Source organism: Bidens hawaiensis, unplaced genomic scaffold, assembly GCF_021521415.1.
Source record: "Bidens hawaiensis isolate Kalapana, Puna unplaced genomic scaffold, B.hawaiensis_p1.1 tig00013117_1, whole genome shotgun sequence".
NCBI classification, from domain to species: Eukaryota; Viridiplantae; Streptophyta; class Magnoliopsida; order Asterales; family Asteraceae; genus Bidens; species Bidens hawaiensis.
In genome coordinates this window covers 467,173-480,674 of record NW_027492107.1, presented here as the reverse complement: position 1 = coordinate 480,674, position 13,502 = coordinate 467,173, and the positions used below count along the sequence as shown (strand labels likewise).

At 37.1% G+C, this 13,502-nt stretch overlaps 1 protein-coding gene across 1 annotated transcript; it reads left to right on the top strand.

Annotated features, from left to right (window-relative positions):
- The first annotated feature begins 8,564 nt into the window (after positions 1 to 8,564).
- On the top strand, positions 8,565 to 10,851 carry LOC143543332 (heavy metal-associated isoprenylated plant protein 7-like). Its single transcript, XM_077035678.1, has 5 exons — positions 8,565 to 8,663; positions 8,744 to 8,918; positions 9,400 to 9,602; positions 9,789 to 9,879; positions 10,196 to 10,851. Exons 1-5 carry the CDS (start codon positions 8,655 to 8,657, stop codon positions 10,672 to 10,674), a joined length of 957 nt encoding a protein of 318 aa, XP_076891793.1. The 5' UTR covers positions 8,565 to 8,654; the 3' UTR covers positions 10,675 to 10,851.
- The last annotated feature ends 2,651 nt before the right edge of the window (positions 10,852 to 13,502 follow it).

Here is a 13,502-nt window from a genome sequence, read left to right as displayed (position 1 = left end):
TGAACGCAAGCGTTCGTCCAACTCAGCCTGAAATTCTCTTTGACGTGCCTCGGCCCATGCCTTCACTTGATCAAGTGTTTGGCGAGGGGCTCGAGTTCGTTTTTCCAGCTGGTCATCAGTGAATCCCAGTGGAATATTTACTCCACTTGCCCCTACATGAGTGACTGGGGTAGTGTTCGTAAAATGTACTTCACTTGCCCCAGCTTGGGTGGCTGGGGTAGTGTTTGTAAACATTGTGTTGCCGGTGTTTACCCCAGTGGCTGGGGTTGTGGTTACCGGAATTTCTCTAGTCATCTTGGAAGTTTTGAAAAACTGGAGAAAGATGTAGTTCTAGCTTTATGCACGGATGGCGCCAATGAAGAAACACTAAGTGACCCCTGGCAGATTATGGGTAATCTGGGGGCTAAGTAATGTTTCCCACGAAGGTTAGGTCCAGCAGAGTAAGTTGTACTTCAAGGAACCTGCAAAACAGACACCGTAAGCTCGTCACTGAGAAGGGGGGGGGTTCCTCCTTGTGACCACCCTCCGGCGTGAGAATCAGTCTATATTGCTCTTTAAATATAAAAGTATATGAATACTATTAGAGCAATTATCAAGTAAGTTATACGAGATAGTAGATGATGAAATGATAATACCATTTGCTGTCTTTTATAGCCGAAGGTGGGTTTCCAAGGGGTTTAGCCGGCCCAACACGCTACCAACTGTAACCTATGCACGTGCCCTACCTGTGAGTGGTGGATAGGTAGCGGCTGACACAGAGCAGGCGTGCCGTGCACTCTTCGTCTTCTACCCACTGCAGGCTAGGCACGTGGTCTGGCAGGAGTTGGTGGGCAGGCGGCGGCTATTGGTCACAGTGCTGTGGCGTGCTGTCTGCCACGCTGCTGTCAGTGAGCTGTCGCATTCTTGGTCAGATCTCTTGTCTTTACCTCGTCAGGTATCACGCAAAAGATCCTCCATCATACAGACTGGCCCATTTTGGCGGGAGTTTTCCCCCTCCCGCCTCTGCTCATTCTTTCAGGTGACACTGAATATTTGTAAGTGTTAAGCCTTATGCGTGTAGCTATGCTGTGCGGGTAGCCTTCCCTGATGGCTTGTATCCGCAACTGCGGGAACAGGCGGGTTACTTTACCATTGGGAGGCTTTTCCCTGCGTATGCAGCTTGCATACTGCGCGTAGGCTTCTCTGAGCATGGTGGGTCCTGCGGGAGTAGATGGTCTTTGCGCAGACATCCCTGTTCAAGGTGAGTCATGCGGGACAAATATGAATTCTAACTATTACAACTAACACACATAGGTTTATAAACTTAAAAAATGTTGTATGCGCAAAAGTAAAATTTGTTTAACCCACTTCACCTAACTAGGAAATTGATAGCAATAAAAGTTGACATGATTATGATTTTGGCTTTATACCCAATTGTGAAAACAAGGGTAAGCACATGGCTTGCTATTCTTCAAGGAAAGTGTTTTCATTAAAGCATTTTTTTTTCTTGCATATTATCGTCATTATTTTCATTTTGATATAAAATTTACATCTAACATTATAAGTGTAGTTTGACGTGACGGGATTTAAATATTTTGTTAACTCTTATTTGATATAAGTGTTTTGTTCGTTTTCTTATTATAAGTGATATTGCACCCTCTTGTGAATACTAAATACGAGATTAAACTAATGATGTATAAATATGGTCAAACATAATTTCAGGCCGTCTCATAATCGTAAGAACTTTTGTGGCAATTGTAAGTAAAAATACGGGCCCTAAGTTTAAACTTTTATTTTATTTATCCTTAAACTTTTAAATTGCTTAAACTATATAAATGACTTATAACATTTTGTAGTTTTTTTATATATAAAATGGGTTTAAAACTATGCTATGATTGTTGATTCTCTTTAAATATACAGATTTAAATTATTATTTTTTTAAATTACGAGCTTCTTACATAATAAGAGTTTTATGTAATACATTGAACATTGTATAGCCCAAAGCACCATATATGCTCTGGTAACCCCCCAAAAAGTTTTGAGATCTACAAATATAATAGGGATAAAAAAATATGATTTTATAGGTTTCTAATCATGGTAGGTAAATGTCATCCGGTCTTTCCCTTTTCCTAAATTTGTCCATAGAATTTAGACACTTGTTTTAATTGCAATATACGGTGGGCCTCTTATGAACAATTTTCTGATTAAAGCTATATGGTTATTTACATTATGTAAAAGTTTCATAAGACAAGACAAAGTAGAATTAGGTTAAAGATGATTACTAACACTAACCATTCACCGAGCATAATCACAAGTTGTGTATCCTTGCATCTTCATATCATTATATTCAAATCTTGATTTGACACAGGGCTGGCTCAACGTGTTCGGAGGCCTAAAATTAACTAAATTGTTGAGGGTTTTTTTCTTGTGTATAGCTATAAAGAGTATCCACGAATTATAAAATATGGATGATATGCAATGATAATGGGTACGTGACGTTCCTCCTAAACTTGTGGCTAATAACCGAGTTATTAATTCTAAAAAACGACTTTCGAAAACCCATAATACAAACCTGTATTTTAGATTGAAACCCTATAAAACTGGAGGCCCAAAGCCTTCCTTATTTGGCTTACCCTAGAGACGGCCCTGATTCGACGTGATTACTCATGTGCTACATGATTATCGGAAACCTTGGAATCGAATAGAGTAATAAAAAATTTCCCTAAAACCGTCTTTGGGTGTTAATTGACGAAACCGTATATTTATCCTCTTTATGGTCGGCTCAAAATCAGTTTTTCATGACCCAAAGAATTATGTGACAACTTAGAAGTAGCATATGATGATTGCTACTTCGTACGCAAACATCGCACTACCATACGCCACCATTATGCTACCTCTTACGCTACTCAAAATAATGTATGCCAATATCGGCGTAGCATGCGCCGAGGCAAGATTTTGACTTCCTACATCCTTTTCCACTCCACGCCCTCCATCTTCATTCTATTCGCACTCACAATCACCAATTTCACACACAAACCTGAAAAACACAAACATACATAAAGTACCGATGCTTCATACAATTATAACATTTAAAACATCATACTAACTCAATTATTACCAAGTAAACCACCCAACCATCATATACTGCAAACACAGATTCTGCTTGTAGGGAATCTTAGGTATTGTGATGTGATGGTTCAGTTCACTAATCTTTCTAAGAGGCAATTGCTCATGATGTTAAAATATATTTTTCTTGCAACTTTTCTATAGTTGTACGGGGCTTCTTTTGTACTTGGGGCGGCTCTTTACAAGTTTCACCGTCAAATAAGAAGGATTGTTATCCTTATTGCCCGTTTCCTCGGTGTCGAATATACACAACAAGTTGTCAAGCTGATGTGGGCGCTTGTCAACACGATGCTTTGGTTAATCTGGAAGGCAAGAAATACGCTTATCTAATTTCCGCCTAATTCAAACACTATGTTACTTTCTTTTATTTTCTAAAAGAGCTAGGGCAAGCTCTTGAAAGTACAAGTCCCCTTGATATTTTGTAAACATTAAAATACAAAAAACCAAACATGATAATAATACGAAAAACAATCTTTAACCATGTTTGATCAAACCCATGATTGGAGACAAAACCATGACGATGACATTACAACTCACCATCCATTTATTCGTCCTTATGTTATGTTACGTATACATCTTATCATCATTACTTTCTCCTAACCCACTTCATGCATGTCCCAACTTTTTCTTCTTTACGTTTCTCATTCGTATCTTTCGTGGGTGACAATATGACATATATATACATATATATATATATATCTTCTGTGACGGTTACGATGAATACGACCGTGAACTTGTCACTAGCTAAGTGTTTTTTTCCTATATGTTATAGAAGTTTGTAGAACAAGTAATTAGGACCCATTAAGAAAATATAAGTTTTGTTTTATTAAAAACCTTAATGAGTTAATGTAGTATCTTTTGTATTAATTTTTTTTCAATTTTTATCTTATTGATATCATTATAATTTTTCGAATCAAATAAGTTGTTCTTAGGAGCTATAATAGGTTTTTAATTTAATAAACACTTTTTTTTCGAACGGTGACTTTCACAGTTAAGCTAGCACTGCGCGACCAAGTCGCGCCCCACCACCCCACTCAGGCCAGCTATGTTGACATGATCGGGATCCAAGCTGGCGTCCAAGTTTGGCTTGGCGTTCCCGGTAAAACCCAGTTTGCTCACCTCGCCCGAAGGCACGACATGTATTTTTATACTCTGGAAAAATCAGGTCGGAATCAGGATTCGAACCCGTGACATCCGGGTCATCCATCATCTTCCTGGCCATTGGGGCAAGCCCTGCTGGTTAAAAAAGTTATGACACTAATAACAGGATTCTTTATTTCTTTATTTATTTATTTTCTGTTAGTCTGTCATATATACATGCATGTAGCTTGTCATTAATGTATTGATAACCTAATTCTTAGCCAATTAACCAATCACATGATATTGATGAACTCTTCTCTTGGTAATGATAGAAAAGATATCAGAAGATAATCTCATTTGATTGTTTTTATTAAGCAAATGCATTTAATTATTTTACGTAGATCAGTTGTAGCATTTAATTCCAAATTCATGGCATTAATGTGGTTTAGGCTGTGTGTGGTGAAGGTTCAAACATGACACCAAGTCACCAACCCCGAGCCAGATCAGCATGCTTGGGCGTCATTGCCATTATGCGGGTGCCAAACTTCAAGTCGCCTAAGGTTTAACGAGCGCTAGGCCTAGGGATGTTGGAGAATCCAACTTGTTCTCGGTACAAAATATTAGGGAGTTTGTTGAATAAAAATAAAGTTACATTAGGAATAATATATGTGCTCTCTTTCAAATTCGATCTCGAGTAAGGTAGATTACCAACAAAACATCCTTTGGAGAAAGGGGATTAAACATTGTAAGGCGGCTAATAATGATTAGACTTTCAATTAAGAAAAATTCAATATAAGTCAAAACAATTAAGGAAATTTTGATAAACATGTCTCTTTGGATAAGAAATAGATGGTAGTCGTATAAGCTTCAATGGTCTTGATGGGATGAAGTGAATTTTGACGTGGCAATTTGGTTGCGGTTTATATAATATGCTATTATTTTTGTTTAGTGCAATTAGGGTTGCAAATGAGACAAGTCGAGCCCGAGCTCGACTAGGTTCGTTTACCTTACACAAAGCTCGAGCTTGACTCGTTTTGAGCTTTATATTCAAAGCTCGTGCTCGACTCGTTTACTATTTATTAATTACTTTTATATATTTATAATTGTTTTTATATATTTTTTTAATTATAATTTAATGTACAAAATAATATATATTATTTAGCTATTTTATTTATTTTTTTTCATAATATATATTTAGCTATTTTATATAAACGAAAGACTCGTTTAGGCTTGTGAGCCGACTCGAGCTCGATAAATGAAGTTCAGACTTGTTTACTATATGAGCTTACTTTTAGGCTTGGGCTCGGGCTCAATTAAGCTCGGTTCAATCGGATTATATCACGAACCGATTTCGAGTAGTTCATGAGCAGCTCGGCACTTTTACACCCCTAACTGCAATTATCGTTATTATGGTGTTTTATTTCTTCTGATTGTATCTGGCAACTTGCCAACTCAAAGTCTCAATCATCTAAAAAGAAACATGTACACTTTTGGACACAACCAGCTAAAAGAATCATGTACATTGCATTACACTCAGTAAAAACAGTTTCACAGCGGTAATTTGGATAAGAAATAGATCGTATTTATATAAACTTAAAAGGCTAACTTACACACATTAACACATCAATATTACTAATTAATATTGAATTTACACTTTTATAATCAACAAGACTCTAACTCAATCATTTTATTTATTAATTTGTTATTTTTATTCGAACGCCAACAGTCTATGGTATAACTCGGAGGAAACTGTTTTGGGACCCCCATAGAGTTTCTCCCGAAGGTCATAATCCTCCCAGTGTCCTCAGAGGAACCTGCTTCTCTAATGCGAATTTTGTCTTGTTTTGAAAACTCACGGGGCCGATAACTTTCATTCGAAAACCATGGTTTTTCAGAAGATGATTTTGGCTAGGAAACTATCGGCTCAGACAGATTTCGTTGTAACTTTCACGTTACCTTTACACATGTCAAACTGTGAGTGGTTAACCAAATATCGCGTCACGAGTACCAATGTCACGTTGCAAATAAGTTTGTATGGACTATTTTGATAATTTTAAAAATTTTTGGACTATTAAGGGATTCTCTCCCATGTTTTGGACTATTTTGGGAATTGGCCGTCACAAGAGTCGAAACAGTCTTACCTAACGTAGACAGTATAAAACGCACGCTTTAACTCAGATTCAAACTGACGACTTTTCGAAAAAAGAAAGCCTAGTTTTTAGGGGGGAGGGGTAGTGGATGTGGTGTGATCACTCATCACACACCCCACCCAATTATATTGTGCCACAACACCAACCCAAATTCCATCACATGTGATGGTTTTTTACTAGGGGTGGTGGTGTGGTGTGATGTTGTGTGATATAACTTTTTATTTTTTATTTTTTTTGTAACTTTAAAAATTAAAACAATATTTAATAGAACTTAAAAATAAAAACAATAGTTTAATAGAAATAAAAAATAAAAGTTACAACGAACGTCTACTCCTCGTCTGAATCCGGAAATTCCAAACCTAAAGAACCTATATGCGCAACAAGATCCCATCTCAACCGATGATGAATATCTTCATCCCGCAAGTCTAATTGGACATCATCGGGAACGGGAACATGACTACATGAGTCGGAGGATTCGGTACCCAATCTGGAGAAATTGCATTTCCATCTTCTTTTATTAACATATTGTGTAATATGATGCATGCATACACGTAGCTAGAGATCGTGGGTTTTTTCATTGCACGAACCGGTCGACTGAGTATGCACCATCTACCCTTTAAAACACCGAAAGCTCTCTCGACATCTTTTCTTGCCGATTCTTGCAACTTCTTGAACGCCTTTTCATTGGTCTCGACAGGAAACGAAAAGGCTTTCACAAAAACAGACCATTGCGGGTAGATACCGTCGACAAGATAGTAGCAACGTCTGTAATATCTCTCGTTGACAAAGTACAGACAGAAAGGTGCGGTGTCATCTGTTACGTTCTGAAACAACGGTGATGTGTACAGAACAGTGATGTCGTTGTTTGAGCCGGGAACACCAAAATAAGAATGTCAAATCCATAAATCATTTGACGCAACAGCTTCTAGTGAGATGGTCGGTCGTTTGATATCACCCCTAACATACGCCCCTCGCAACTCCCGTGGACAATTCCTCCATTCGATATGTGTACAATCGATGCTACTGAGAATCCCTGGAAAATGCCATCTAGCCTCGTGTGCGGCGTAAAGACGTGTAATGTCGTGTCTTGTTGGTTTTCGTAGGAACTCTTTGGCATACAATTTTATAATCGCGTTACAAAAAAATTGTAGACATTCATGTGAAGTTCTCTCAGACATTTGTAAGTATTCATCGAATTGGTCGGGTGGGTTACCTGTCGCTAGTTGACGAATAGCGGATGTGCATTTTTGAAGCGGCGTAAAACTTCGTTTGCCTCTAGCGTCGTAAGATTCTTGAAACCATTCTTCGTTTGCTTCGACGTCGGCTACAATCTTTAAGAATAAAGATTTCGCCAAACGAAAGCGTTCCCTAAACGTCTCGTCGTTGTACTTCGGCTCCTACACAAAATAGTCGTTCATTAGCACGTCGTGGGCATGAATATGATCACGCTCCACCACCTTTTTCTTTAGACGGCTCGGGCCTTCCAGTTCTTTGTATAGCAACGGGAACCATTCGAGAATGTCATCGTCCGAAGACGAAGAGCTATCGGTGTCTAAGGGCATCGAGTGTTTCGGAAATTCCATATTTTTTTGTTGTGAATGAAGGGGAAGTTTGAGAGTGTTTTTGAGTTGGATTTGGTTTATGTTTTTGTTTTGGTTTTATGTTGGTTTTTTTTTATTATTTAAACCCCCTCCAACGGCTAGATCCCCACCCAACGGCTACATTTCTTCTTGAAAATCACACCCCACCAAGCGTGATGGCCATCACGCAAAATACCATTTTGCGCGTGACCATGGGAGCGGCGGCGGTGTGGGTTTTATCATCACGCGTGACGGGGAGGCCACCACGCACCGCCCGGTCCGCCCTTATCTTAATTGTCAACCAACTAGACTATATCTCTTGGTAAAAGTAGTTCCACAACAGTAAATAAACTCAGAATATTAACTATTACTATTAACTATTCCTATCTATCACATCAGACGATGTATAAAACGGTATGGGCCGGACCACTGTATCAACTAAGTAGTACCCAAGTGTTTCCCAAAATATACCACTCCCAATACGACGTCGTATATAACGTGTAACAATACAATTTACAAAACAGCCCTAACCCTATTTCACGTGGCACCTATAAAACAGCCACGTCAGGTTCATGATGACATAATAAATCAGTACTACTCTCTTTAGATCTAGTGGTCCTCTAGTCTTATAACTTTGCTCATTATCATCATCATCATATATACCACCTCACAACACACACATTAATATTATTAATATTTGCTACTACTACCATTTTTGGTTTGTTACAAAACAAGTGACATGGGGGAGGTTGGTTTTTGGTTTATTTTTGTGTTTTTGTTACAAAATATTTAATCTTTTTGCATGTTTTGATATGTTTTTTTTTTTAGCAAATGGAAAAGCCACTAGAGGAGAAGAAGGTGGAGGAAGAAGCAAAGGCTGAGGAGAAGAAGGTGGAGGAAGCTAAAGATGCACCGCCACCGCCGCCGGAGATTGTGTTGAGAGTGTTTATGCATTGTGAAGGTTGTGCTAGGAAAGTCCGGAGGTGTCTTAGAGGCTTTGATGGTAATTTGTTTCTTAAATCTTGTAGCGTAATGTTATGACTTCAAGATCTATGAATGCAGTTTTTCAATTTTGAAAGAATTTGTTTTGTTGTTTAAAAAATAAGAGTGGTGCAGTTTGTTGTCTGTTTATATCTTAAAAGTTAAATCTTGAACTTTTTAAAGACTTGTAGATGATTAAATTTTGAACTGTGAACGTAGTTTTTTAAAAGACTTTGTTTTGCCGTTATAAAAGGTAGCAGCGTAGCTTGTTATTCATTTACTTTGTAAACGGTACTCTTGAATTATTATTATTATTATTATTATTATTATTATTTTGAAAGGCAAATTTCATTATGGCGGACTCGAATTAAAGGATGTTTGGTTGTTTAATAGAGTTTGTCAACCTCTTGACAACTCTTGGATTATATTATTAATGGTATAACAATATTATTCATTTTTGTTGGGAAAAAAATGATAATTTTTGAATTAATTAATTATTATAGGAGTAGAAGATATTCAAACGGATTGCAAGACTCATAAGGTGATTGTTAAAGGAGAAAAGGCAGATCCACTTAAAGTTCTTGAAAGGATTCAAAAGAAGAGTCACCGGCAAGTCGAGCTTCTTTCTCCGATCCCAAAACCGCCAGCTGACGAGCCGAAAGCGGAGGAGAAAGAGCCTCCGAAACCCGAAGAGAAGAAAGAAGAGGTTAATTTAATTTTCATCTTAATTAAATATTATTAGTGTAGTAAAAATCGGTATAGACAGGTGTCTAGTCGAGTTTCTTCAACTCCGCCAGCGTTACTCAGGATTGATAATAATTAAAGTTTCTTAGGTTAATTTTTTATCTAGTGGTGTATACTTAATTACTAATAATATTATGATGTTTAACAGCCTCCTCAGGTGATTACAGTGGTCTTGAGAGTGAATATGCATTGTGAAGCTTGTGCTCAAGAAATCAGAAAAAGGATTCTAAGAATGAAAGGTGTGTCACTTGTTTTAATTTATTTCATTTTTTACCACCAAATTGTATAAATCTTGTTAAAAAATTAAATATTAATAAGATTTTACAAGATCCAGATCCATTTTGCATCCATCAAATCAAATTCATTAAATTGAAACAATCCATTTATTATTAGTCAAAATATTCTAAGAAAATCCCAACCACCTAACATACCATTTAATATTATTAAATATTAATAGTTGTAGACTTTTAAATTTTAAACTATTTTTTTTTTCGAACGAAAACTTTCATAAATATAAATAACGAAGCACCGATTTGTATTTTTGTGAGTATTTAGGGGTGGAAAGTGTCGACCCGGATTTAAAAGCCTCACAAGTGTCCGTTAAAGGGACGTTTGCGGCCGCGCAGTTGGTTGATTACGTGCACAAGCGCACCGGAAAAAAAGCCGTCATAGTGAAACAAGACCTCGAGCCAAAAAAAGAGGACGATAAAGGTGGCAAAGAAGAAAAAAAAGATGAAGGAAAAAAAAAGGAAGAGAAAAAAGGCGATGACGGCAATGAGGGAAAAGAAAAGGAGAAAGAAAAGGAAAAGGAGGAGAAAAAGGACGAAACCGGTAAAGAAGAACCAAAACCCGACGGTCAAACAGTCGATGGTGATGATGCGAAGGTGTTAGAGATGCGTAAAAACGAATACTACCTTTACCACCCTCAACATTACCAAATCCAACCGCGGAGACAAACCGCGTGGGCTTACGAGTACCCGCCGGCCCCACAAATGTTTAGTGATGAGAACCCGAATGCATGTAGTGTAATGTAAAAATGTGGGCCCACGAGGGGTAAAATGGGAAGAAGGATAAAAAGCACATGGGTGGTGATCGTGGTGGCGGTCATGTGGGTTTTGTCTCTGGCTGAGCAGGAAAAGTTGTAAAATTGTGTGAGGGCTTTTGTACTTTTTTTCTTTTTTTAAATTTTATTTTGGATCCTAAGACCTAAATGGTGGTACTTTATTACAAAAATAGTAAAATAATAATGCGGAAAGTCGTATATATATATATATAAATAAATTAATTAATAATTTTCAACTTTATGTTTAAATAATGTGTGTTAGTTGTTTTAGTGTTTGTTTTATTTGCATGCTTGTTTATTTAGGATGTGGGTTTGAATTAACAACTAACTAAAATCTTGCCCTTATTAAAATAATGTTTGATCTTAATTTGAATCAATGGGAACGGGTGGTGGTTTTAAAAGTCCATGTAATTTGTTCAAATTTGTGATATTAGTTCAAAAGTTTTAAATCTATGATTTCCGTCTCTGTGGTTTCATTTCATTTGCAAGTAAACCTGACCCTACCAACCCCGTGAGGGGGCTTACGAATTAAGACTGGAGTTTATTTGGGTAGAAAAATGACAAAAATGTCCCTTACGTGAGGAGCACGCTGATGGATTTATCGACCAGAATTAATTGGGTTAGTGGGGTCCCGTTTAATTACAAGTGAAATGAAACCATAGGGACGAAAATCGTAGATTTGAAACTATTGAACTAAAACCGGAGATTTGGACAAAACCGTAGTTTACTCTTTTAAAAGTAAACCTTTGAACATTTAGGTTTTGGATGAAGTCTCACGAATGATAAGGATTAAAAAGAATTTGTTGTTAAGAAAACTCTTAATTTGAAAGGATTTGAACTAAAAAATTAAACAAATTCTATGCAAGATACCATGACCTATTGAAAAGATTTAATGTAGATGTTTTTATGGCTTAATTTAAAAATAACTTGTTGAATGGTTAAAGTCATCAAACAAAACTAAGTAGGTACATTTATAAATTTATAAATAATATATGAGAATTGTGTAAGGAAAGAAATTAAGATAAAACTAATTAATTATTGATTATGTGAATGATGGGTAACTAATGTAGATCAATCCTAATAACAAATCAGACAGAAAATGATGGTTGCTTAGACCGGTTGCTATGGGCGCTATCCAAGGCATCATTGGATCTTTGATGCCCCTGCACACATGCAGGGGGCTTGGAATGCCGGACCCGCTTGGGTAATTTTTGTGGGCTTTCTCTCTCTCTCCGTCTCACACACACACATACATATGTTTATATGTGTGTGTGTATATATATATATATATATTATGGGGCGCCTAAGGGGCTTTAACCCACAGTGACATTATAGGTTGGGGCTTCGATGCCCTCAGTGCTCATGTGACGCTGACGTGACATTGTGTAGGGGCTTCTATCCCCCCCTCCCCACCCCCCCCCCCCCACATAGAGAACAGTCTTATAGCTTGATTTGGAGATCCATTCATTACATGAACAATATGCAGAACTCGTCTGGTGAGAACATCCGCTACCATGATCCCCAATTTCTCAGGTTCAAAAACTCGGTTATTACAATGAACAATCATATATTTAGAGAAGAGAACGAGTGAAAATATGGAAGCATTACATGGAGAAATAAGTTACATGTCAATTCTATGATTTATATTTTGAATACAAACTAAAGGTTTAAATCACATATTAGACATATGATTTACACTATAAGTTGTATAGTTTGTGTCCCATAGGCCATAGAGATACAAAAATGGAATCTAATGTGGTTTTGAATTTGATTGATGGTATAAGACTATGAGGTTGTATTATTATTATTCGGAAGTCGGAAGGGACAGTTAAAAGCATTTAGTGGTGTCTGCTATTCTGCCTTGATAACTCCAAATCACTTGTCCTCAACATTGTACTATATCACATGCATGCACAACTACTTCCAATATTTCATTTCTAATTGTTTAAGACCACCCTTAGCGGCAACGTTGCCACTGCGTTATGTGACGAAAACGCGGGGTACACCGCCCCCCTTGCGTTATGTGAAGGTTGCATTGTATACAAAACGCGGGGGTTGGCACAGAAATAAAAAAAAAATAGCTGTTGGGTGGGTGGGTTTGGAGCCGTTGGGAATTTTAAAAAATAAATAAATTATATTAATTATATTTATACTATATAAACAAACAAAACTCATTTTTTTAACACATTCCTTCCACTTCTATACCAATTTATATCTTTTACACTAATATTTCTACCATCATGTTTCCAAACAACAACTAAAATATTCTCGGTTTCGGTCAATATGCCTGTCAAGCCAACCAAAATCCACAACCGAACCAATCTACCGCCCCGACGCCAACCGTACCCGTCCCGCAAATGTTTGACCCGCAAATGGCCGCCTACTTTGCATATCTACAAAACTCTATGCCAAACCCGGTGTCCGGTTTCCAAAACTCGACGGCGAACATTTTTGCCGGTTCAGGTTCCCAACCCGCCCCGGAGACCGAACCCGAGGTCGAGTTCGTGCCGGAGACACAACCCGTCCCGGAGAGTGAAAATTTTAGAAAAATATAAATGAGTTTTAGTTTTATTAGTATTATTTATGTTTTTTTATTTTTAATTTGATGTATTTTTTTTAATTTAGTTTAATGTATTTTTTATTTGGAAGTTTAATGTAATTTTTAATTTTATGTTAATTTATTTAAATGATTTAGTATTTAAAAAAAAACAAATAAAATTAATAATGACTGGCGCCACGTGGCGCATAATGCCTGGATGTGGAGAGTTATGACTACAACATGTTTTTGTACAAAACCAT